The sequence below is a fragment of the Sebastes umbrosus genome, chromosome 10 (assembly GCF_015220745.1).
Source record: "Sebastes umbrosus isolate fSebUmb1 chromosome 10, fSebUmb1.pri, whole genome shotgun sequence".
Classification (NCBI taxonomy): Eukaryota; Metazoa; Chordata; class Actinopteri; order Perciformes; family Sebastidae; genus Sebastes; species Sebastes umbrosus.
In genome coordinates this window covers 7,985,071-8,010,882 of record NC_051278.1, presented here as the reverse complement: position 1 = coordinate 8,010,882, position 25,812 = coordinate 7,985,071, and the positions used below count along the sequence as shown (strand labels likewise).

Sequence of the window (25,812 nt, the reverse complement as noted above, 5' to 3'; positions counted from 1 at the left end):
TCAGTAAGTGCTACTCATTGGGGTAGTTTTAATTGACAAAAGCAACTGAATGCATTGGAAGTAATATTTTATGGGATTCCCTCTCAGATCACCTCAAATGGAGACACTGATGATTCTTGTGTTCATAAGTGCTTCTCTTTGGGGTTCTCTTGGTTGTGAGTACTTCAACAGAAATATCACTGATGGAGTTGATATGCTACAGACGGAAACTGAAGAAAGATGTTATTGGAATCACATTCAGATAACCTCAAATGGATACACTGATGATTATTGTGTTCATAAGTGCTACTCTTTGGGGTTTTCTTGGTAGTGAGTTCTTCCACAGAAATATCGCTGGTCAAATGCTGAGACAGTCAATTTCCACCATTTTCACACCACTAGCAGATTTACCTTTTGGAGTAGATATTCAGTGTTAACTGTGCTTCATTGTATTGCTTTAAAGGACTGCTGATCAAATTGACCACTCAACTGCTAACGACTTGCATACATTTAAGGTGATGGTTGTCTCCTCACAGAGCCATTGAAACTTCATCAAAAAGAAGGCGGAGTTGGGTGGGAATGGCTGCATTTGGTATTTAAGAAGGGCAACTTTCTGCAAGAAACACCACTTCCACTGCAGCTGGGACACACCACAGGAGATGCCAGAAAGAACAGAAATACGAAGAAACTCATGAGCAAAGAAGACCGCACACTGCAAGTCGCTGATATTGGCCCAACTTGAGCATTGGCTTGAGTTTGAATTCAGTAAGTGCTACTTGTTGGGGCAGTTGAACAGGACATATGCTACAGACGGAAACTGAAGATAGATGTTATTGGAATCACATTCAGATAACCTCAAATGGAGACACTGATGATTATTGTGTTCATAAGTGCTTCTCTTTGGGGTTCTCTTGGTTGTGAGTACTTCAACAGAAATATCACTTGTCAACTTCCACCATTTTCACACCACTGGCTAAATATGTAATTTTGGCACCAACAGTACCCAAACATGGGCACTGACTTGACTTCTGAATGCAGTAAGTGCTACTTGTTGGGGTAATGTTGCTGACCTCTGAAGTCCCAGCTTACTTTTTAAAGATTTAATTAAGACAGCCATTTTAGATTGTGTGTTACCGGTTGAAGAATACTGACGTGTTTTGAAAGTCATGCATATCACCCTAATTTGAGCATTGACTTGACTGTTGAATTCAGTAAGTGCTACTCATTGGGGTAGTTTTAATTGACAAAAGCAACTGAATGCATTGGAAGTAATATTTTATGGGATTCCCTCTCAGATCACCTCAAATGGAGACACTGATGATTCTTGTGTTCATAAGTGCTTCTCTTTGGGGTTCTCTTGGTTGTGAGTACTTCAACAGAAATATCACTGATGGAGTTGATATGCTACAGACGGAAACTGAAGAAAGATGTTATTGGAATCACATTCAGATAACCTCAAATGGAGACACTGATGATTATTGTGTTCATAAGTGCTTCTCTTTGGGGTTCTCTTGGTTGTGAGTTCTTCAACAGAAATATCACTTGTCAACTTCCACCATTTTCACACCACTGGCTAAATATGTAATTTTGGCACCAACAGTACCCAAACATGGGCACTGACTTGACTTCTGAATGCAGTAAGTGCTACTTGTTGGGGTAATGTTGCTGACCTCTGAAGTCCCAGCTTACTTTTTAAAGAATGAATTAAGACAGCCATTTTAGATTGTGTGTTACCGGTTGAAGAATACTGACGTGTTTTGAAAGTCATGCATATCACCCTAATTTGAGCATTGACTTGACTGTTGAATTCAGTAAGTGCTACTCATTGGGGTAGTTTTAATTGACAAAAGCAACTGAATGCATTGGAAGCAATATTTTATGGGATTCCCTCTCAGATCACCTCAAATGGAGACACTGATGATTCTTGTGTTCATAAGTGCTTCTCTTTGGTGTTGTCTTGGTTGTGAGTACTTCAACAGAAATATCACTTGTCAACTTCCACCATTTTCACACCATTGGCTAAATATGTAATTTTGGCACCAACAGTACCCAAACATGGGCACTGACTTGACTTCTGAATGCAGTAAGTGCTACTTGTTGGGGTAATGTTTCTGACCTCTGAAGTCCCAGCTTACTTTTTAAAGAATTAATTAAGACAGCCATTTTAGATTGTGTGTTACCGGTTGAAGAATACTGACGTGTTTTGAAAGTCATGCATATCACCCTAATTTGAGCATTGACTTGACTGTTGAATTCAGTAAGTGCTACTCATTGGGGTAGTTTTAATTGACAAAAGCAACTGAATGCATTGGAAGTAATATTTTATGGGATTCCCTCTCAGATCACCTCAAATGGAGACACTGATGATTCTTGTGTTCATAAGTGCTTCTCTTTGGGGTTCTCTTGGTTGTGAGTACTTCAACAGAAATATCACTGATGGAGTTGATATGCTACAGACGGAAACTGAAGAAAGATGTTATTGGAATCACATTCAGATAACCTCAAATGGATACACTGATGATTATTGTGTTCATAAGTGCTACTCTTTGGGGTTTTCTTGGTAGTGAGTTCTTCCACAGAAATATCACTGGTCAAATGCTGAGACAGTCAATTTCCACCATTTTCACACCACTAGCAGATTTACCTTTTGGAGTAGATATTCAGTGTTAACTGTGCTTCATTGTATTGCTTTAAAGGACTGCTGATCAAATTGACCACTCAACTGCTAACGACTTGCATACATTTAAGGTGATGGTTGTCTCCTCACAGAGCCATTGAAACTTCATCAAAAAGAAGGCGGAGTTGGGTGGGAATGGCTGCATTTGGTATTTAAGAAGGGCAACTTTCTGCAAGAAACACCACTTCCACTGCAGCTGGGACACACCACAGGAGATGCCAGAAAGAACAGAAATACGAAGAAACTCATGAGCAAAGAAGACCGCACACTGCAAGTCGCTGATATTGGCCCAACTTGAGCATTGGCTTGAGTTTGAATTCAGTAAGTGCTACTTGTTGGGGCAGTTGAACAGGACATATGCTACAGACGGAAACTGAAGATAGATGTTATTGGAATCACATTCAGATAACCTCAAATGGAGACACTGATGATTATTGTGTTCATAAGTGCTTCTCTTTGGGGTTCTCTTGGTTGTGAGTACTTCAACAGAAATATCACTTGTCAACTTCCACCATTTTCACACCACTGGCTAAATATGTAATTTTGGCACCAACAGTACCCAAACATGGGCACTGACTTGACTTCTGAATGCAGTAAGTGCTACTTGTTGGGGTAATGTTGCTGACCTCTGAAGTCCCAGCTTACTTTTTAAAGAATTAATTAAGACAGCCATTTTAGATCGGTTGAAAAATACTGACATGTTTTGAAAGTCATACATATCACTCTAACTTGGGCACTGACTTGACTTCTGAATGCAGTAAGTGCTACTTGTTGGGGTAATGTTTCTGACCTCTGAAGTCCCAGCTTACTTTTTAAAGAATTAATTAAGACAGCCATTTTAGATTGTGTGTTACCGGTTGAAGAATACTGACGTGTTTTGAAAGTCATGCATATCACCCTAATTTGAGCATTGACTTGACTGTTGAATTCAGTAAGTGCTACTCATTGGGGTAGTTTTAATTGACAAAAGCAACTGAATGCATTGGAAGTAATATTTTATGGGATTCCCTCTCAGATCACCTCAAATGGAGACACTGATGATTCTTGTGTTCATAAGTGCTTCTCTTTGGGGTTCTCTTGGTTGTGAGTACTTCAACAGAAATATCACTGATGGAGTTGATATGCTACAGACGGAAACTGAAGAAAGATGTTATTGGAATCACATTCAGATAACCTCAAATGGATACACTGATGATTCTTGTGTTCATAAGTGCTTCTCTTTGGTGTTGTCTTGGTTGTGAGTACTACGTAACAGAAATATCACTGGTCAATTTACACCATTTTCACACCACTAGCTAAATGTGTAAATTTGGCACCAACAGTACCCAGACATGGGCACTGACTTGATTTCTGAAGTCACAGCTTACTTTTTAAAGAATTAAGACCATTTTAGATTAAAACGCAAAATTACTACTTTATAATATTTTGACTTAATCTCATAATACTCAGACTTTTTTTACTCTTAAATTTCTGATTTTATTCTCATGATATCATGACTCATGATTTTATTCATGTAATATTGTGACTTTACTCTCGTATTGTGACTTTTTTCTCGTAATATGACTTTATTCCCGTAATATTAACACTTCATTCTCGTAATATTGTGACTTTATTCTCGTTATATTATGACTTTATTTTCGTAATATTATGACTTTATTCTCGTAATATTATGATTTTATTCTTGTAATATGACTTTTTTTCTTGTAAACCTATGACTTTATTCTCGTAATATGACTTTTTCCCTTAAACCTATGACTTTTTCTCGTAATATGACTTTTTCTTGTAATATGACTTTATTCTCGTAATATTATGACTTTATTCTTTTAATATTAAACTTTATTCTCGTAATATTATCACTTTTTTTTCGTAAACCAATGTCTTTATTCTCTTAATATTATGACTTCATTCTCGTAATATTATCACTTTATTCCCTTAATATTGTGACTTTATTCTCGTAATATAATGACTTCATTCTCGTAATATTATCACTTTATTCCCTTAATATTGTGACTTTATTCTCGTAATATAATGACTTCATTCTCGTAATATTATCACTTTATTCCCTTAATATTGTGACTTTATTCTCGTAATATAATGACTTCATTCTCGTAATATTATCACTTTATTCCCTTAATATTGTGACTTTATTCTCGTAATATAATGACTTTATTCTCGAAATCTCTGATTTATTATTTTCCTCAATGTGGCCCTAATACTCTGTAGTACCATAGACCTACAACAATGATAAATTTAAATTTAAACAAAAAACAGTTATTCATTTCCACTTATTTTTTAATAATCCAGAAGGAGCCACTGGAGAGGGGCTAAAGAGCGTCATGTGGCTCCAGAGCTGCAGGTTGCTAAAAGACCGCTGTACTAGTATTTGCTTAAAGCTCACAAACCATTTAAGATGGGCTTACTCATTTATTTACAAACTTTAAATGAGGCTACCATGTCACATAAGAAAGCAATATGGCTTTCTTGGCAAAGACACAAGACAGCCTACATTTAAGTCTCTATACTCTGTCCAATAGTTGTCATACCATCAATGTATAACCATCAACTTCCAACACTCAGGTACTCACCTGTGTTGATCTTGATGTTCTTTTGTTGTGGCTCTCCCGAACAAACAAAAGCTCAAACACACTCATAAATAAAACAGGTCTTTAAACAAGCTAAATTGTTGTCTCTGAAGTGTCTTTCTTTAGGTCTAAAGCTGTTTATCGTAGAGTTTTGTTGCTGTTTTTTTGCAGTTGAGGACCGTTGCTGCCATCCTGCTACCGCGCACACCTGATTTTAATTGGGTCGTTGTGTACATGTACGTGTAACACAAACTCTCGCGAGATGGCTTAGGTTAAGCTATGGGGATGGGTAGCAGGTCTCGCGAGGCTTTTTTGCAAGTTTTGGGGCAATTTGTGGGGTACCTTCTAGACACGACCTTCTAATTTTTCTTTAAATTGTGGTAGGGTATAAATACGGTGGCCACTTCAGGAAAACTATAAATAAATATGAAGAACTTTATACATTTATATGTATATGTATATATATATGTGTACTGAAACATTCTACACATATATAGGCATACATGTATGTATGTATATACACATATTCATATATAAATACATATATATATATATATATATATATATATATGTATATAGTTTATATTGTGATTTATATTCTCTGCACTGACAGAAACATTCTACACATATATACATATATGTATGTATATAATTTCCCACCGGATCAATAAAGTATTTTATATTTATTTATTAATCATTTTTTCTAAAATATATAAATATAAATATATATATATATTGTAAAAATATTACAGAACTGTAATGGAAATTGCTACCACATTGGTTGAGTTCCTCAAATTTGTTGTTGATTTTGGTGATTCAGATTTTCCATATGTACATTATTTGGGAGACTTGAACCAACATTTTAATGTTTATTTGTTTTGTCTATGTTAATGTTACTTTCCATTATATAGCATATTTATTATTCATTATTTTCTTGTGTTGTACAAAATGAGCAATATGTCATTTACAGTCCAAGGAAATAGTCACAACGTTATATACAGTATCAGCAGTGATTGAATATTTTTTTGATCCAGACGGTCGTCATGGCTCAGCTGTCACCCACTTGAATTCATTGCACGCTGCAGTTTTATTAAACTGGATTCCAGCCATTAGAATGACTGCGAGTGTCAACCTGAAGATGAACATTTCAGTAACATCTCTTAACCCATGTCACCTGTTTGCTACACACATACAAGCATTCTTACCGGAAGAAATATCTTCTAATGTACTCTGTACTTTTAATATTTGTTTAAACATGGGATCTCAGGACAAGTTTATATTGTGATTTACATTCTCTGCACTGACGGAAAACATTCTTTACATAGAGATAATTATTGAAGTAGAAACTGATATAAAGATTTGTTTTATCAGTGTTAATGCACTGATCTGGAGTTTGTATTTTAACAATTCCACTGAGTCTCACTTCCAAAGTTGTGGAGTTGAAAAACTAAACATACAGTAGGAATAATAATTTGGCACAAAAAGTAGGACATTCCAAAGAGAGCACAGATCTTGTTTTGACAGTACTGCAAAAAATCAGGTCACACAAAATATGCTAAACCTTTATTACCAAACAGATAAATGACAAACAGTGACAGAAACATAAACATACAAAAATGAGAGAGAATATCAATGAAGTGAAATGAAGATGTAACAAGTAGTAAGAGTAGTAGATACAAGAACACAGAAACAAAGACATGAAGCTGTATGTCAACTAAACTTCAGATGTTTTTTTCTTCTGGCGGAGAGGAGACTGCACGTTCCACTGCCTCAGTCCAGGAGCTCTGAAACACACAAGAGAGCTTTAAGTTTTAAGTTTTAAAATCACATCTTCTCCTAAACACACCTTACACATGAAATATAAAACAACTAAATATTAATGCAATGTAATATTGGAAAAGCTTCACCATTTAAAGTCAAAATTAAAAATTTAAAGTCAAATAATTAACCCTTTTATATTACATCTCCGGGCATATTGTGCACTTATTTAACAATATATGCATTGTAGCGACTACAGGAAACAAAATAAAAGTCGCTGAGAAGCTGAGGTCATCCAACGCGCTACCAAAGTAAGTCTGAGATCCGAAAGTAGGTTGAACAAAATCTTATTTAATGAAAATTATCAACTTATTATAACGTGCACAAAATCAGGACAGCAAAAAACAATCAAAAGAAAATAGCTGTCAACAAAAAAATACGGTGACCTACTGTACCTGTCGCCTTCAGGGCGAAGGCTGCAGTAAACCTCTGAGCCACTATAATAGCTATATTATGGGGTTATTTTTTCATTCACAAATGCCGGTGTAGATGACTAAAGACAGCTTTTACCATTTATTTAGATGACATTATTGTTACTGTGCACTCCTTCGTGTGAAAGTGGCTGCAGAACTAGAATTAGGGACTGCAAACATGGACTGTGTGGATGCAATGACAGAAGTAGTGCACTCACTGCTGCTCATTTGACCGCACATGAAGAACACTGCTTTCCCCAACGGGACCTGTGAGGAAACAGTAGACACAGATTAATCTAAACCTAAACCACCTGAAAGCAAATGCAAAACTTAACACCTGTGTACATATTTTATACTCATTAACTGCTGCATGAACACCTAATTAGTGAGATTGAGTGAGAAGTCAGAGTAGCTTACTTATTCCTCGATCACTGAAGATTGCGCTGACTCCTTCATCAAAAGTGAAATTGATGTTGACACCTGGATTACAGGGAGGACGACAGATGGACAGTTGGGGTTTATGGTGTGGGGGGGAAGATACAAAAGTTATTCCCAATAAGGTAACTAAAGGCACTAAAATGACAAAATCGGCAACACAAAATTTGACTGAAATGTTAATTCAATTAAAAGTTATCTAAAATTAATTTAAGAAATAGCTCCACCACTTAACTCCCCCTAAAAGCGGACCTTGACCTTGTGCCTTCACTCACACACCGCGCTCGTTCTCGCGCTCCACTTTCACGTGCATGAGCGCACACTACATACTGCAGGAGAGTTAGTTTAGCTCTGCACGTTTGTGCAGAAATAAATGCAGCAGCTCCTCCAGGCCAACAGAGGTTTCCCGTGCTCCGCAGCGAGAAATGTTATCGTCTCCGACCAAAACTCATACACTGGCGCTGGAAGATTATGTGGATGACAGCATGCATTGAATATCAGGTGTGTGATGTGTTATAGAGGTTCAGGCGGCGCTCTGGGCTCGTACCTTTAGGTGTGCTGATGGCTCTGTCATCCACAGCTCCTTTAGGCATCACTGCAAAGTCAAATAAGACAAATAATCAATCAGGATGTTGTCACTCCATGAAATACTGATGTTGGAGAAAAAACAGTCAGTCAGTCTGATTGTATTATTGCACTCAGTGGAAGTTCAGCTGAGTTTCCTTAAACATGTAAATTGTAGTTTTAACCTCCAGCGTGACGTACCTGTTCCTTCCAGAGCCATTGACTTTGACCGGACATGTTCCTCCTGCCTGGATCTGCCCACACGCCTGATAAAACACACAAACATATTATTGTCTTGTCATGCCAATTCTTTTTTTTATACCTACAATGACCCTAATACGCCGTCGTACTGCACTCTGTGTACGACATGGGAGAACAGATAATCAACTGTCGTCAGTCAAAGGAGAACACCATGCAGTGAGTCCTTTGTGAATCCTTCGTGTTGATCAGCTGCTGTGATGGGAACATACCTGTCAGTGTGTACCAGTCTGGCAGACGAGGGTTTTGGACGTGGCGGCTGCGGTGTGGCAAAGGTAAACAGTTGGAGGGGCCTGGGCCTGATGGGAGAACCCTGGACTGAACGCTGAGGAGAGAGCAGAATCACCAGGACACCTTCACTGACTGTGGGGAACTCAGAGACTCCGAGGCCTGCACTTGTTATTAATGTAATAACTTAAAAGAATCAATAATTCTTAAACATTTGAAAATAATGCTTACAAAAACAAACAACATCACAATAGTGATATTATTGTATTTCTTTTTAAATCAATTTAAATTTGAAAGAGGAATTTCAAAACACAATGACAGCAGCTATATAGACCTGGCAGAGGACGGACCGCATTGATTGATTTTCTGACCAGAACAGAAGCTCATCAAGAAACAACATTTTAAAAGACTTTCAAATCTACAACATTACACCTGAAGACCATTTCAGGCCTTGAATTTAGATGCTTAGTCTCAGTACAATTTAAGGATTTTCCAGGCCTTACAGAAACCCTGTTGACAAACAACTACATCACTTTTATTTTCGATTAATTTGCCGCTTATAGCGATGATGAATCGGTCGGTCGTTGGTCATTCTTCCAGAGTCGAAGGTGTAGCTATAAAATGTTTCCTTATACTGTATAAATATTTATTGTGATACAAAGTCAAGAAAACACAAAAACAGTTCAGCTTTTTTACGATTAATCAGTTACCAAAAAAGTTGCTAATTCATTTTCAGTCTATTGACTAATCAATCAATTGTCTTATCGTTTCAGCTCTAATCATTTTTATTTTTGAATAATTTATTTTAACATTGTAATAAAACAGTAAATATTGTTTAAATTAGAATACCATAACGCAAACATCACAGCGTTTTCACATATTCGTCTTAGTGTGCATTATATTCAATTAATATTTATTAACATTTATTTTTTTAGGTTTATATGACTTTCTGTAAAGCACAATTTTAAAATTGTAATGTAAGATATTTTTGGGCTGTTTTAAACTACTAATTCAATCTCCACCATCAATCTAAAATCAATTAAAATATTGTGGAATAATTGAAGACTGATTTTGTATCTGAAACTATCAAATTTAAACGTTATTGAGTATTGTTATTAAATACTGGCAATTGCAAGATTTAATCGAAAAATATACAGCTCCTGCTTATATCATATATATTATAATATTTACTAGAGTCTGTGTGTGTGTGTGTGTGTGTGTGTGTGTGTGTGGTGTGTTCTGACCTGTGCAGTGGGAGTCCTGGCGTCTCCTGTCAAGCTGCAGTTGTCCATCTGTTCCTCCATCTCTCTCTCCTTCTCAGCCGTCTTCAGAGCAAACTCCAGCTCTGCCGCCAGCTGCTCATCTCCAGAGAAAAACTCCTTCACCTCGTTACGGTAGTCCTGCATCGTCACCTGATGGGAACAACGGCATCATGGAATAGTGTCAGTGTACTGCTTATGTAAAACCTCTTTTTTTCCCTCATAATGCATGCCATCATGCTGCACTCCAATTCCATCTAAATTACTCAAATAAATCTGAAGAGAGCATCAAAGTGTCAGTGCTGTGGTCTCACCTGAAGGTAGGCCATGAGGTCTCTGAGGACAGGAGAGCGTTTCTGCTCCAGCAGGCTCTTCAGGCTGATGATGAGAGGAACCGTGTTCTCTATGAAGGCCTTCTTCTGGACCTGTGGATCAAAGCAGGAAGCTGTAACGCTGCTTTTGCTGCTAGGTAATTACAGTAGTCAAGGAATGTTTTTTTTGGATGAGTAACTGATTACAAGTAAGTTGGCCAACATTGCTAACCTGTGACACCACCTTCTTCTGAGCGGCCTGCAGGACAACCTTAGCCATGGTGGCCATGTTCTCCTCCTCTGGTTCCTCCCCTGCAGCGCTTCCTGCTGGAGCAGATATGGCCTGCAGCTTCATCTCCTTCAGACTCAAGATGTTGAAGGTCTCTGACAAAATTGCAGCACCATCTGCATCCAAAGGCAGCTCCTCGTCTGCAAAGCATGCTAGGATGGGAAAAGGTAAGAGGTTACAAGTGAGTTCTTTTTGTTTATGTAAACACTGCTCTAGGCCCAAACTGGTGCTACCTAACAGTCCAGAATTCACAAAGAAAATGTGTTAAGAAGCCCCAAGATGTTTACTATTCATAAAACACCCTTTAATGAAGAAGAGCATCAAGTCATCATCAGAGAAAAAAAAGACATTTAGACCACTCAGAGCTGGAAAAGGAATTGGTGGTTCTATGCTGGAGCACTTTCTAGCTATGGTTTTGCTTCTCAATCCACACACGTGCTCACCTAAGATAGTCTGGTTGATCTTGATGCTGATGTTGAAGCGCTGGGCGTCTGTGAAGTGCTCCAACAGGAAGCGGTAAATGCGAAAACGCTTCTCGCGGTGCTGAGCTCCTTTCAGGGAGAACTGAACCTTTTCTCTGCATAGATATTAAGAAATAAGCCAATGAATAAACACAGAAATAACTGAATGAACTTTACAAATGATCCTCGCATGTAATGTAACAGGATACACACTGTACTGTTTCAGTTTATCTGTCTAGTTGGAAAAAAAAAAAAAAGTTTAAAGTGTCATCTTTGAAAATAATCAAAGCGAAATAAAGCCATATTTTGAACTGGATGACAGAAATCATATCCACATAGCTTCCTACCTCTCACTCTGAGGGAACTTGTTGTAGGATTTGTGTTTGTTGTAGGAGCTGAAGTGGAAAATGCACTCGATGAAGTGCTGGCTGAACATTTCTGGGTTCTTCTTTAGCAGCAGGTGGAGCAGGCAGTATTCGCAGAGACTGTGACAGGAAACAGGAGGCGCTTAGGTTTGATATTATGGTGAATTTCTTTAGGTGTGTTGTGTTCATTTGTTCAAGTGCAATGTGCAATGCCTGGGGAGATCACGGCATCATACAGCACGGTAACACGGTATGACTGATGTGGAGGATATATGTGTGCACTATGATCTTTGTCTTGGACATTACAATAGTGTCACTGTGTGCTTGTTGTACATGCTAGACCCAAAAAATAAAATCACATATGCACTCCCTTTTATCATGTCATGGATACCCCTAAAAAAACTGCCAATGTGATATTACAGCCCTTAACTATGTGTTTCTTTTAAAACAAATAACATTACATCATACAACCCATGTCTAATGGCATACTAAAGATCCACAGAACAGGACGTTGCTGCTTATTTCCCAACAGACAGCACTTTGGTGCCTACAGGTATCTTAAGGTCAACAGAGTTTTAAAATCACGTGTTTAGATGTGAGATGCTAAAATGATCTACTTTGTCATCATCTTTGTTATCTATGCAGTGTGATTTACCTGGCGATGGCGGGGACTGGGTCGACCAGCGCCACCATGAAGCGAAAGAAGAGGGAGCCCTTCCACTTCACAAATTCCTCCTAGAAAAAAGATGAGTGAGAAGAGCAGTTAGAGACAGACATTTGAAAACAGCCTAGTAGCATGAAGGAGGGATGTAGAGTTGATCAGTGCAGAATCTTCCAAGTTGACCAAGATTAAGAGATTAAAATGTGTTTGCTGTCCAATCTGTCAATTTGGACGACTATCAGCAGATTCCTGGTGGAGTGTTTAATCACCAATCAGATGTTTCTTATGACTTTTTTTTCAATCTTGGTTAAACAGTTTAAAGAAAAGCTCACCGTCTAGTGCTGTTAATAAAAACATTTGTTTCACAGTGGGTTTTAATTGTATTTTTGGTGTCAAAGTTCAAGTGCAGTCCATTGACGTTTGACAAATGCAGAGGAGCTGAATATGCCTTGAATATATTAAACTGAAATTAATTTCAAATGCCTTTGCTGTTGAACATAACGCTTTCATTTACAATTCCTTATTTTTCAAATAGCATTTGTTTGTTTGTTGTTATATTAAGTCAACTGAAGAAAAATAAACTTGTTATTTGAGGGAGCAAAAATCACCCTTGGACTTTATAGATGTTGATATCATCCCATTTCTTTTTTATGAAACTAGAATGATTAATTGAATACATTTTTCTAACTGTAGCCTAGTGAAGAATGTGTAGGGCAGTTCCCACCTGGAGCAGGTTGGTCAGCATGATGAGAGTCTGCTCCCTGATGACAGCCTCATTGTCTCGCAGACAAGCGGAGATGTTGGGGATGTAGTGATCCACGGCGTTGGTGTACCGAACACACAGATCACACATAATCACAACCACGTTGTTACGCACGGCAACCTCCGTGCCAACCTCCAGCTCCCTGGCAAACACCGGCAGGTACTTCTGGACTAGTTCCTCATGCTGCAGACACAGCTTACCTGAACCAGACAGACGGCAACGGAGAGGAAACGTTAAATGTACGATGAGACGGCAGAAATTAATGGAGGTTAAGACTATGAACAATGTTTCTCGTGGTGCGTGTCCACAGGATCCATCAATTCCACGCTTCCCATTCATTGTCTACTGTATGTAAGCAATCGTGCAATGCATTCTGGTAGCACAGCGTTGCATTTTGGAGAGACGGGGCATCATGTCAACCGCTCCTCCTATGCATAAAGTTGAGGTCTAAGCTACTTTATGCAAATTAGGGGCATCCAGCATGACTCGCTGCCTCTGGAAACTCCTGAAAAACGTTTAAACTAACCGTTGTCGATCTAAAATGAAGACATAATGTTTTCAGAAGCATATTTCGGTGAACTATTTTCGTAATATACAGAGAAAAAAGTTTCCAAAAAAGGTCGCCAAGCTGGTCCGATTTGAAAGCCGACAGTCCACGAGTGAAAGCATTTGTCCAATAAGGTGCCTAGTGTTTAGTGGCAGCCCCCCAAGCGTCCAATGCTGGGAAGCGGCGCGACCCCTCGTGTCTAAAAACGCCCCTGTGGACACGTACCATCAGACATAACTGAAAGAGACATAGAGGAGGCGGATATAAACTGAGAGAGGGACAGTTTACCTAAAGCGATGACTCCGTGGGCTCTGACTCTGGTAGGCAGAGAGTTTGCTTTGAACTGGGACAGAGGCAGCGACGCTGGCAGCTCCTCCCGGCACTCTGTCAATGACCAACATAAAGATCAAGTCAGCCATGTTAGCACAGAATACATTTAATATTTTACTGTAGTATGTAGACATAGAAGATGTTCAAACACACAGGGAAACATTATTTCAGATCCTGTGGATTTGGAAAAAACACAGTATCTCTGTTTCTTAGATGTCCGTCCTCTTTACCTACCTGCTAGTTTGTCAGCATGTGTTGTCAGGATGGATTCCACCAGCAGCACCGTCCTTTTACCAACCTTCGCAGGACAGTGGAGTGACGCCACACCCAGAGTGTGGAGGTGTATTACCTGGAAGAGAGAGCATGTTCAGTTACATCACAAGCACAGCTGTACAAGTACCAGCCTGGGTCTGTGATTTTGACAAATAAAAAAGAGTAATGTGACACATTGTCCACACTAAGATCTCACCATCAGCTCCTCGTTGAGGTTCTGGGCTCCCGTTTCACTCAGGATGATGCCGGCTAAATAAGCCTCGCAGACTGACACCAGCTCACCACAGTGCTGGTTCAGAAAAGCCTGAAGAAAACCAAATAAAATCACATATAACATGACAGAAACTACAAGTGGGAATTGAGTATGAGTCCTGTTTTGATCTAAACCATGTTTGTGTTTGGGAGAATATGTTCAACACTGGCTGATGAAATATAATCATCAATATCAGATTGACACTGGTCGTGAACATTTAAAAGGCTGCCACAATCTTCATTTGTTTATTTTTACTTAAGACCTGCAGGCCTCTATTTAAGGCATTTGTGAGAAATTATCATAATTAACATATACATTCTTGAGATATGGCGAAAAGGATGTTTTGTGAAGTCACAGTTTCCTTTGACCACCAAATTCTAATCAGTTCATCCTTGAGTCTAAGTGGACGTTTGTGCCAAATTTGAAGAAATTCGCTCAAGGAGAGATATCACATTCACAAGAATGGGACGTGCGTACGGACAGACAGACAACCAGAAAACACAATGCTTCAGGCCACGGATGTCGCCGGCGTGGAGGCATAAAAAGCTTGATTACGGTGTAACTGTGTATACTGTAGATCAGCAAGTGAAAAGGCAAGATCTCTAACCTGAGTCTGTTTGATGTCTTCGCTGCGACCAAGTTGATAAAGAGTCTCCATAGCAGCACTGATTACCTCCAGAGACAAAGTGAAAGTCTTCAACCAAGACATCAGATCATCTAGAGAGACGGAGAGAGATGGAGTAAACAAATGATCCATAACATTACTGTTAACTGGAGATTCATTTCAATATGGCTACTGTACACCTTCATCCTTCCCTAAACACATATGATACTCTGTATGATACACTGTAAAGAACTGAAGCCGCTGTATCCATCTATGCTCTCGCCAAAGCCACGAGACTCCATTGAATTTTTGTTTTTATTTTACCTTGCAGAACACGGGGGTTGCTGATCTACCACTGCCTCGATCGGTTAGTTTGTTTGTGCTATTGTGTGATTTTGGTGGATCTGGACCAACAAAGGCAGCGGTAGACGAGCAACTCCCCGTGTTCTTCGGGGTAAAATTACTACTTTTTCTAATGGAGTCTGGTGGCTTTGGCGAGAGCTTCAGGGCTTCAGTTCCCCCGTCGGAAACATAGACTGTATAGCTGTCTCGCAGCAAGGTAAACCGGCGAAAATATTCTAAATATAGCGTACACTTAAACGTATATTGATTACGTTTTGCTGCTGCCTCCGTCCACAGCAGTACATTGCTTTACTTCCGTGCGGTAACTCGCAGACCGCCACCTACTGTAGGTAATACACCGGGATAAGTACCTTATACAACCCCACTTCAAAACACCGAAACTATCCCTTTAATGCTGTTAATGTTCATATTATTATTCATATGTTGTTATTGTGTACTGTCCAAATATTTGGACAAATTAAATTTGGATCCATTGTAAACATTGTTGTTGAAACTTTCATGGCAATAAAGCCTCTTTGAATTTGAGAGACAGAGGGAAAAAGAGGGATATACAGAGACAGAAAGATTATGACAGTTCCAGACTCTTCCTGTGAATATTCCCATCATCCCACATTCTTACCAACTATCCTGTCCTTGGTATCTTCGTTCAAATGCGCGACGATGTCTCCCATCACACACAGGATGTGACAGCAGGTCGTCACAGATACATCCTTTGAACTAAGAGCAGAAAATTTCTCAGCTGAAAATAAAACATGAGCTCAATGTAAATGTTGTCAATATAAATACTGTGTGTCCCTCTCACCTGATCATGCTGTCCCAGGCGTCCATGATCTTCTCGCAGGGCGGTGTTGGGGACGAAGCGACAACCTTGGAGAGCAGCAGCCAGGCCCCAGCGGCGTGATCAGCCTCGGTGTGTGAGATCAGGTTGGTGACGAAGGTCTTTGTGAACTTGTTCTGTTTGGACCAGATGGTGAAGGCCCTGCTGAAATATCGGCTGGAGACCCGGGACAAAAAGACTATATCAGCAACAGCAGTGGTGATGTGATCATTCTCCAAGCAATGCATGTGATTATCATAAAGTGGGCATGTCTGTAAAGGGGAGACTCGTGGGTACCCATAGAACCCATTTTCATCCACATATCTTGAGGTCAGAGGTCAAGGGACCCCTTTGAAAATGGCCATGCCGTTTTTTCCTCGCCAAAATTTAGCATAAGTTTGAAGCGTTATTTAACCTCCTTTACAACAAGCTAGTGTGACATGGTTGGTACCGATGGATTCCTCAGGTTTTCTAGTTTCATGAGCCCGCTACAACCTCCGAAAGATAGATTGCGTTAAAGAAATTTGTGGCATTAAAATTTTTTTGCTTTATTGCGTTATTATCGTGTTAACTTTAACAGCCCTGTATGATGTAGTTGGTCCAACCTGAGGTTTCGGCATTCGTGACAGAGCATGACCAGCAGGTCCCAGGTCAGCCTCTGATTGGCATCAAGGTGGCGGCTGGCAGAGTACGGTTTGATGTGGCTGAGCAGCACCTCATCCAGAGCCTCTAGGGCCTTGTCCTGCACGGAGCTCTCAGCATCCACCACAGCTGGCACCACACCCTGCAGCCACGCCTTCTGCACCACACTGCACTCTGGTTTCGCCTGGAGGTCAGAGGAAATAACAGAAATACTTTTAAAATTGATGTGTAACACATTTTCTTCTCTCTTCTCTTTCGTCACCAGGTAGTAAGCATGCAACATGTTTGACTGTCTCTCAGAGCCGCTGATTGAGACTCACAGTGAGCAGCTCTCCTACGCACTGCAGGGCCTTCTTCTTCACGGACACAGCCGGGTCTCTGCAGCGCTCCGACAGCGTAGCCAGGTTCTCCCCGCTCATCGGGATCACGTTGTGTTTCAGGAGACCCAACAGGGCCTGTGGAGGGACAGCCGAGCACAGAGGTTAAAGGTCATCTGTGCATCTCTTTGTCTACCACAAGCATACTGCACAGAAAGCCAGGGTAAAACACATATACTGGTGACTGATTGTACTCATTATTTGGATTTGAAACGATACCTGCAGTGCCGATTTTCTCACGTTCGTCTTTGAGTCTTTTACACGCCGCAGGAGAAGAGCCAAGTTCTCTCTCGCTGCATTGAAAATATAGAATAACACATCTCTTTGAGTCCATGTCAGACTTTGAGTGTATTAATACCCACACAAATTATTGCACATCTATTTACAAAATACCAGCCAATATTATGCAGTAAAAAAAACATCTGAAGGGTAGCTGAGGTTGGTTTGTCTCACCGTCACAGTCGGAGCTGACGGTGCTGCTGATCTCCACAGTCCTGAACGGCAGAGTACGGTAGGTTTTCTGAGTCTGCTGGGAACTGACGCTTGCTGAAACATACAGTCACATCTATAAAGACACCAACACTTCAAACAACATGAACCAGGCCTGGTTATCAAACTTCACTACATTTAAAAAGGTACTGATTGAATTGCATCTGTAGCACACTGTCATGTGCCAAGAGCTAGCGCTGAATGCTTGATCAGATAGTAAGCCTCGTTTACTTAACACATTTAACCAGCTAGTCGTGGCATTTATAAACGGGTAACTCAAATCAAGCAATCGCTTGGTACATTTTGTCACCATCAGCCTCTGCGGGCACTTAAACAACAAACTCTGTAATAAAGAAAGAAAAGAGTGTACCTTCTGTGATTTCTCCGTCCAACACTGTCACGGCTCCAGCTAAACAGAGAGAACAGACAAGTTACTTTAGTGGAAATGTGTCCACAAAAACTGTTTATAATTTCTCGTTACATTCTCTAATAATTCAAAGAGTTGTGTATTTTCATACTTCAGCTCTACAAAGTGCATAGTCAACTGAATCTGTGTGTTTTTCTCACTGGCAGAGAAGAGGTTGTGGACTGCCCGGGTGACGTTGAGTGACGGCAGCTCCAGACACTGGGCCAGACAGGCCAGAGCGCGACCTTGAACGGTGGGCGAGTCGTCCATCCGCCGGGCGAACAGCAGGCTCTGGATCAGGAACTTGTGCGGCAGGAAGCAGGAAAGCTCCGGGTCCTGACAATCCTCCGGGCTCCTCTCCGGCTGCTCCAACAAAACCATCACCACGTCCACGGAAAACAGCCGGGGCACCATCTACAGAAAAGCCAGCACAACGGTCTGTAGACAGATTCCACTGATAGGAGGTCATGAAGCCTGACTGATAGTTTGTAATAGGCTTAGTTAATATCCTGCAACGTATCATAAAAACGGTTAAAATAAGTGTTGTGAAAATCAGTTTGCATTATAGATGAAGAAAGGATTCCTGCTAATCAACTTGAGCATGTACAGAAACCTGAAATCATCATATATTGGGGTCTGAATCACGACAAAAATATGAAATACTGTACAGAATATACCAATATGTAGTGTTTGAGGTGACGATTGTTACCTTGGAGCTTCTGGAGAAGTTATACAGCCACTTGATGAAGCAAGCGTAGTCTGTGCTTTCCATCTGGGACATCAACATCCCCACAGCCTGGGCCCCGTGGCTTCGAAACTCACTCTTCTCCACCATCTAAACATCCACAGCAGAAACATTATATCACAGATATACTATAATGCAATAAGCTAATAACAGCCACTATTCCCACCACTACAATCATCTGTAAATAGCCGTGGATGTGATGTGACTGCCTTCATAACTTTAAGACAAAGAGTTTGACACAGAGTCTCTGAGCTTTACACAAACAGGAAGTGCATCACTGCTGGAGTATTCGCTGGAGGATTCACCTGGAAGCAGATATGCTGCAGGAGGACTTGCAGGATAGGCAGCGCCAGATCTTTCAGCTCACCCACAAGATGACTGTAATCACAAACGCATAAATCATTAACAAAGTCATATATGGTTCAGAACATGTCTGCAGTTAAATGGCTAGAAATTATGTGGGAGAGATACTGATATATACATATTTAATCAACATTAAAGTAAATAAAAGTACTGGATCAGACCCGGTATCAGCATTTTAAAGTTAGTATTATACCGAATCTGTTGTTTAAAAAAAACTGTTGAACTATTTTTAAAACTTCTTCAATTGGTTAAAAATCTCAACAAAATTGTTGTGCACCATATTAAGACCATATTAAGATTTAACGCAGCTGTTTACCAAACAAAATGGATTGCCTGGTCGCGGGTGGCGAGGATGGCCTGGTTCGGTACGAGGAGGGAGGGTTTCCCGCTGTTGCCTTTTGTCATCATCAGAATCACGTAGAGAAGCCGGTGGAAAACCCTCCGTAGGGACTGGACAAGAGACACATCAGTTAAAATTAGAAACATCCCTCTGTTATGGCATTAAGGACAAATAATACTGTAGATATCAGTCGGAGCCTTTATTGTTCTACTAAATCTGTCTCATGGCTGGCGAGGAGTTCAACCAAAGAAGGATGTTTCCATAAAAAATTTGCAATTTATTTGTTATTAATCGTGATTAACTATGGACAGTCATGCGATTAATCACGATTAAAACATTGTATTGATTGACAGCCCTATTACGTAGTAAACCAACAAGTGTGCATACTATTGGCCCACCATAGACAATGATTATTGGATCTTACTTCTTTCTGGTCTCCGTGTTTCGGCGAGCAGAGCAGCTGCAGGCCGTAGAAAGCCATCTCAGGAACACTCCTCAGCTTGGTGATATCTCTGTGCAGAAATAACACAACTGTCTCAGCTCCATCAAGCCCTGGATACATCCTTTAACAAGGCAGAGAGAGAGAAAGAGAAATAGATAGAGAGATAAGAAAACTCACTGTTGCTGCTGAGTAGCAAAGGTCAACTCTCCTACGACTGGCTCAAAGTAAAGCAGCTTGCTGAAGATCTGCAGAGAGAAAAAAGGAAACACATGAAAACACAGCAGTGTGGTGCAGACTAGAGCGGGCGTGATGATGGAGTCATTAGTTACCTGCGTGCAGTTGCCGGCGCTCTGTGGTCTGTCTTTGAGTGGAAATGTCTGCAGGAGTCTGAGGAGGCTTTGGACCAGAAGAACCACAGCATCCCTGATCTTCATCAAGTCTTTACTAGAGAAATGAAGCTCCTCTTCCTCCTCCTCTTCATCTGCCTCATCCACTTCCATCTGAGGATAACAGAGACAGGCAGTATTATTTCCAGACATCCTCTACACCAGTGATTGGCAACGTAATTACAGATTTTAACCATCACTCCTCAGTGAACTGCCTCCTTGGCGGAGGTCTGAGAGCATTTTCTAGTTAAATATCTAGCATTTATTATGGATTTCCCATGTTTATAGGAGTCTGTTCACACTGATATAGGCTAATAAAAATAGCATTAATTTTGTAAGAAAGTGAAAATATTAAACAACGATATGCTAATTAGGCATAAATAAATTTAATATTTTTTATTTGAAAGTCTGACCCCCGTAGTGTCTACTTAGAAAAATCCTGGCCCTTTGACAAATGTATTTGCTGACCCCAGCTCTATTTATTCCACTTTATTAGGCACACCTGTTCAATTGCTTGTTAACACAAATAGCTAATCAGCCAATCACATGGCAGCAACTCAATGCATTTAGGCATCTAGACGTGGTGAAGACGACTTGCTGAAGTTCAAACCGAGCATCAGAATGGGGAAGAAAGGGGATTTAAGTGACTTTGAACGTGGCATGGTTGTTGGTGCCAGACGGGCTGGTCTGAGTATTTCAAAAACTGCTGATCTACTGAGATTTTCACACACAATCATCTCTAGGGTTTACAGAGAATGGTCCGAAAAAGAGAACATATCCAGTGAGCGGCAGTTGTGTGGACAGAAATGCCCTGTTGATGTCAGAGGAGAATTGGCAGAGTGGTTCGAGATGATAGAAAGGCAACAGTAACTCAAATAATCACTCGTTACAACCCAGGTATGCAGAATACCATCTCTGAACGCACAACACGTTGAACCTTGAAGCAGTTGGGCTACAGCAGCAGAAGACCACCCGGTACTAGCAAGGTGTACCTAATAAAGTGGCCGGTGATATCTTACAATGGTCCTGTGGGTTTGAGTGATTTCTGATGCAGGATTTTACCTCTGGCGTGTCTTTCCGCTGTGGTTTGGAGCGTTTGCCGTCTGCCTGAGAACTCTTCAGGCCGTCCTTCTTGCGCTTCTTTCCAGAGTCTTGAGGCCAGCAGTGAGAGGTCAAGTCTGAACACGTGTCCAACAAAACCTCATGGAAAACCTTGTTGGCGATGCTCCCTGGAAGCAATAAAAATGTTATGCATCATCAATAGAAGAGTCTTATTTTCACCTTATAGAACAGGGCACTGGGCACCTTAAGCATCACCACAAGTATTTGTCATTACTCAACTGTTAATATACGATACAATGGGCACTGATTCACACACAAGCCGTTAAGTGAAAAGACGAGATATACAGTATGTATTCACTAGAAAAAAAAAGTTGAAACTTTATAACTGTACTACAGTTTTGATAAATTTGACTTTGTGGCTGCATTGAAACTATATGCAGACCTTCTTATGTATATATATTTTCTCATGTTTTCTAACCTGGGATTCCCAGCAGCAGCAGGTAGAGTGAGGCGGCGTGCAGACCGCTCACCCTCTGCCGGATGTTGGCCTTTTTGGATTTTCCCGCCAGGACAAAGAAGGACAACACGGCCACCAGAGACTTGATCGACACCTCGTTCTCCCCGAGAATCGCCCAGATACTCTGCAGAGCAACATGGGAGACAGACAGAGTTTAGTGCTGCTACCAGACAGGAAATTAAAAGATACCTACAGTAGCAGACTGATGTTTTGCAACATCAAAGCACACAGAACATTTTTAGATTGATTACCTACATTTCAGGGAGCTACTAGCTGCTTCAGTACATTTCAGTATGTTTGCACATTAAAAATAAAATAAAATCATAAAAGACACACCTACATATACTCATTATATGAATTAAAAGTAAACAAAAGCCTGTGCGGAAGAGGTAAGAAGCTAAAGATGGCGTCGCAGATGGCAGCCTCAATATTGCCCTGTCTAGTACTTTTTTCTGTTTTTGTTTAGTTGTTCAGTTTTCAGCTCTCTCTCTCTGGTTACATTCACCAAGGAGGAACTTTTGAACATCCAACAAGTAACTTGTCAAACTTTTTTGGCGCTTTTCAGCTTTACATCCCACTGCCTGAATGTTTTGTGCCAGTTCACAGTGAACCTCAAGAATCAGTCGATGCAACGAGGCAGTCAAGTTTGGCCTGAAAGTTCAGGTCAGCATACCTTCAACGTTTATAATGGAAAGATATTTGTGGTACAGCTGACTCCCAGAAAAGTTCATTTTTGTCCCCCCATTTGTCTTTAGATAGTTCTCTTTTGATGCAAGTTTTAGTGCTTTTAGTGTTTGTGAATTGTATTTTATCTCTATTTGTGTCTGCAACTTTGTGTTCTTGCTGCTGACCGTCTTGGCCAGATCTCCCTTGGAAAAGAGGTTCTTAATCTCAATGAGACTGACCTGGTTAAATAAAGGTTAAATAAAAAATAATAGAGTAAAACATGCCAAACTTCCTTCTTAATTATCCCTCTATTTGAGCTCCCTCGAGTAGAAGACAGAGTGTCTATGTGCTGGATCAGTTTTACCTGTGAAGCTCCATCTCCGCCTGCAGACTGTTGTTGGTCAGCAGCATGGGCCAGTAAACACTGGTACAGGGTGGTGAAGGCCTTGTTGTCTCCACTGGTTGTGAGTTCGTCCTCTATGGTGTCATCCAGTGGGTTTCTCTCTGTGAACTCTAAGTCCCACGCTGTGTCCACCCAGGCTGGAAATCACAACAGTTATCACATTATATATAAAGTGATACAGAACCACAACAGACATTGGATAACTAAGGAAATTAATAGCTGGTACATTTTTGAATGCGATAAAGCTAAATGTATAGAAATGTAAGGATTTATCTTCATTTTAACCAGGGGTCAGCAACCTGAGGCTCTGGAGCCACATGCGGCTCTTTAGTCTCTCTGCAGTGGCTCCCTGAGGATTATTAATACAATCAGTGGAAATTAATAACTGTTTTTTTGTTTACATTTTCAATTGTATCTGTCATTGTTGTAGGTCTATGGTATGAGTATTAGGGCCACATTGAAGAAAACATTTTTTGGGAGATTATGAGAATAAATTCATAATATTATGAGATTAAAGTCATAATATTATAAAGTAGTAATTTTACATGTTATTTTCTTTTTTTCTCATAAACTTCTGACTTTATTCTCAACAAGTTATGACTTTATTCTCGTAATATTACGACTTTTTTCTCATAAAGTTATGACTTTATTCTGGAAATCTCAGATTTGTTTCCCCTCAATGTGGCCTTAATACTCAGTATGAGGAGCTGCTAAAGAGCACTAACAGCAGTTACGACTTAATAACCTCACAACAAATCTCTCTAACAACTTTAGACTTCACTACAAACCTCCACTCTTCAATTCGGCTGATAGTAAACTTTAACTAAAGCTGAACTAAAGCTGAGGTACATATAAACAGCTGGTCTGATGAGCAACTTTAACTCAACTTTTTAACTTATTATGTCAGTGTAAGCGACTTTACTGCGACAACGAAACACAGTAAATTAAACAGTTGTTAGCCGAATTCACCACTGACTCGCAACGATTCAGGTAGAAAGTATTAAGTTTCGTTTTAGCTTTAATTTTGCGTCCAAAACAGAAGTTATTAGCTAAATTGGCAGAAATGTGAACGGACCTCGGAGCGCTGTTCCGGTAACGTTACAAAGCTTCGTTAACATCAACTTTACTGACAAACAGGTAAAATATCCCAATTTATTCAATCCCCGTCAATCTATATGATATTAAATCTCGCTCACAACATACAGGAATACATTTTTACCTTGTGGTATTTGATTTATCTTCATAAACTGCAGCGCAGATATTAAATCCATCTTGTTTATGTTTTTGAATCAGCCCGCGAAATGAGGACTTTCACGCATGCGCAGTGGAGATTTATTCTTCTTCTTCGTTGGTGTTTATTGGCGGTCGGTGAACCAGCTTAAAGGCGCATTACCGCCACCTACTGGACTGGAGTAGATTGGCATGAAAGAAAATAATAATAAAAAACAAAATTAAATTCTCTCCATTATTCCTGTAACCATTAAATAATAAATTAGAAGATTGTGTACTTTCCTAGCATATTCCCCAATGTAATATTTCCATCATTTAAAGGGACTGTTTGTAAGAATCAGAAATGCTTGTTAACAGCGACACCTGTGGCCGTTAAGTCAACGAAAGTCAGCGTCGGGTTCGCGCTTGTGCTCGCTCTAAATAGACATGACCGAGCATCGCTCAAAACAGTGAGGCAACACACGTCAGCTAAAACCACAATATCACTCTATATTTCAGCTGCTTGGCAGTAATGTTAGCTGACCAGACGAAGGTCTCTCCATGAATCACTGCTGATCCTAGTGTTGGCTTTGGAGGGAACAGGGAAGACACTGGCACCCGGTCGGAGACGATAACGTTTCTCGCTGCGGAGCCCCGTCACTTCACAAGACACGGAAAACCTCTGTTGGTCTGGAGGAGCTGCAGCAGTTATTTCTGCACAAACGTCCACTGTACATTCACTAGATATTCTCAGAGCTACGAAGTTTTCTGCAGTGTGTAGTGTGTGCACATGCACGTGAGGTGGAGCGAGCTGAGTGAAGGCAAGAAGGCAGCGGAGCAGAGTACAGTAGAGACTCCGGCTCTGGAGACCAAAGCTACACTAGATATACTGTAACTTTGCGGTTTTGGTGCTTCCGTGTAGTTTGTGTTGGAGTCTTGTCTGAACAGCGTAGCCACACGTGAGCGCGCATGGGACACCGACCCGGGTGATTTATACGTGTAAGAAGTTACAAACAGTCCCTTTAATCCTGATATTAATTCCCTTTCTTTCTGTGTCATACCTGTTGCACTCTATTAGAACATGCTTGACAGTTTATTACAGTGTGTGCATAGTCCAGTTGGAAGCTTATACCTACTCTATGAAGTGTTTGGTTTAATCCTGTATGTCGTATTCTCAGACAGGTGATGACCATCTCTTCCTTTGGGCTCACGCTACATATTCCACCAACTCCTACATGTTTTTCAATACTGTACAGATGTCTCCCTGTGTTACTTAAATCCCAATATTCTTGCGAGGTTTTGTGCATGTATTGTCCTTAATGTTAGTTTTAACATCTGCTTTACTTAACAGTATTTGTATGTCAATTAACTGTCTTTTTAATGATTGTTTGGTGCAAGTTGGGCTAATACTGGCATCATATTTCACTGTGCAATATAATTTGTCCACTTGTACAATTGTGTTAATAGTCTGGTAATAGTCAATACTGTATATATTGTTCCTGTTTTTAATATTTC

The 25,812-nt window shown here is 40.2% G+C and overlaps 1 protein-coding gene across 1 annotated transcript; it reads right to left on the bottom strand.

The window, feature by feature from the left end:
* Positions 1–6,784: 6,784 nt before the first annotated feature.
* ncapd3 (non-SMC condensin II complex, subunit D3) lies at positions 6,785–24,429 on the bottom strand. Its single transcript, XM_037782022.1, has 35 exons — positions 24,308–24,429; positions 23,050–23,225; positions 21,981–22,143; positions 21,503–21,669; positions 20,384–20,554; positions 20,232–20,299; positions 20,037–20,124; positions 19,589–19,722; positions 19,215–19,287; positions 18,874–18,999; positions 18,326–18,578; positions 18,129–18,167; positions 17,723–17,815; positions 17,489–17,562; positions 17,213–17,347; positions 16,856–17,076; positions 16,236–16,427; positions 16,053–16,150; positions 15,074–15,183; positions 14,410–14,517; positions 14,175–14,289; positions 13,899–13,994; positions 13,025–13,263; positions 12,295–12,374; positions 11,622–11,759; positions 11,257–11,390; positions 10,757–10,965; positions 10,528–10,638; positions 10,199–10,366; positions 8,939–9,051; positions 8,670–8,734; positions 8,452–8,499; positions 7,887–7,949; positions 7,688–7,736; positions 6,785–7,022 (listed from the first exon to the last, which is right to left on the bottom strand). The coding sequence occupies exons 1-35, from the start codon at positions 24,357–24,359 to the stop codon at positions 6,953–6,955; spliced, it is 4,239 nt and encodes a 1,412-aa protein (XP_037637950.1). The 5' UTR covers positions 24,360–24,429; the 3' UTR covers positions 6,785–6,952.
* Between the last annotated feature and the right edge of the window lie 1,383 nt (positions 24,430–25,812).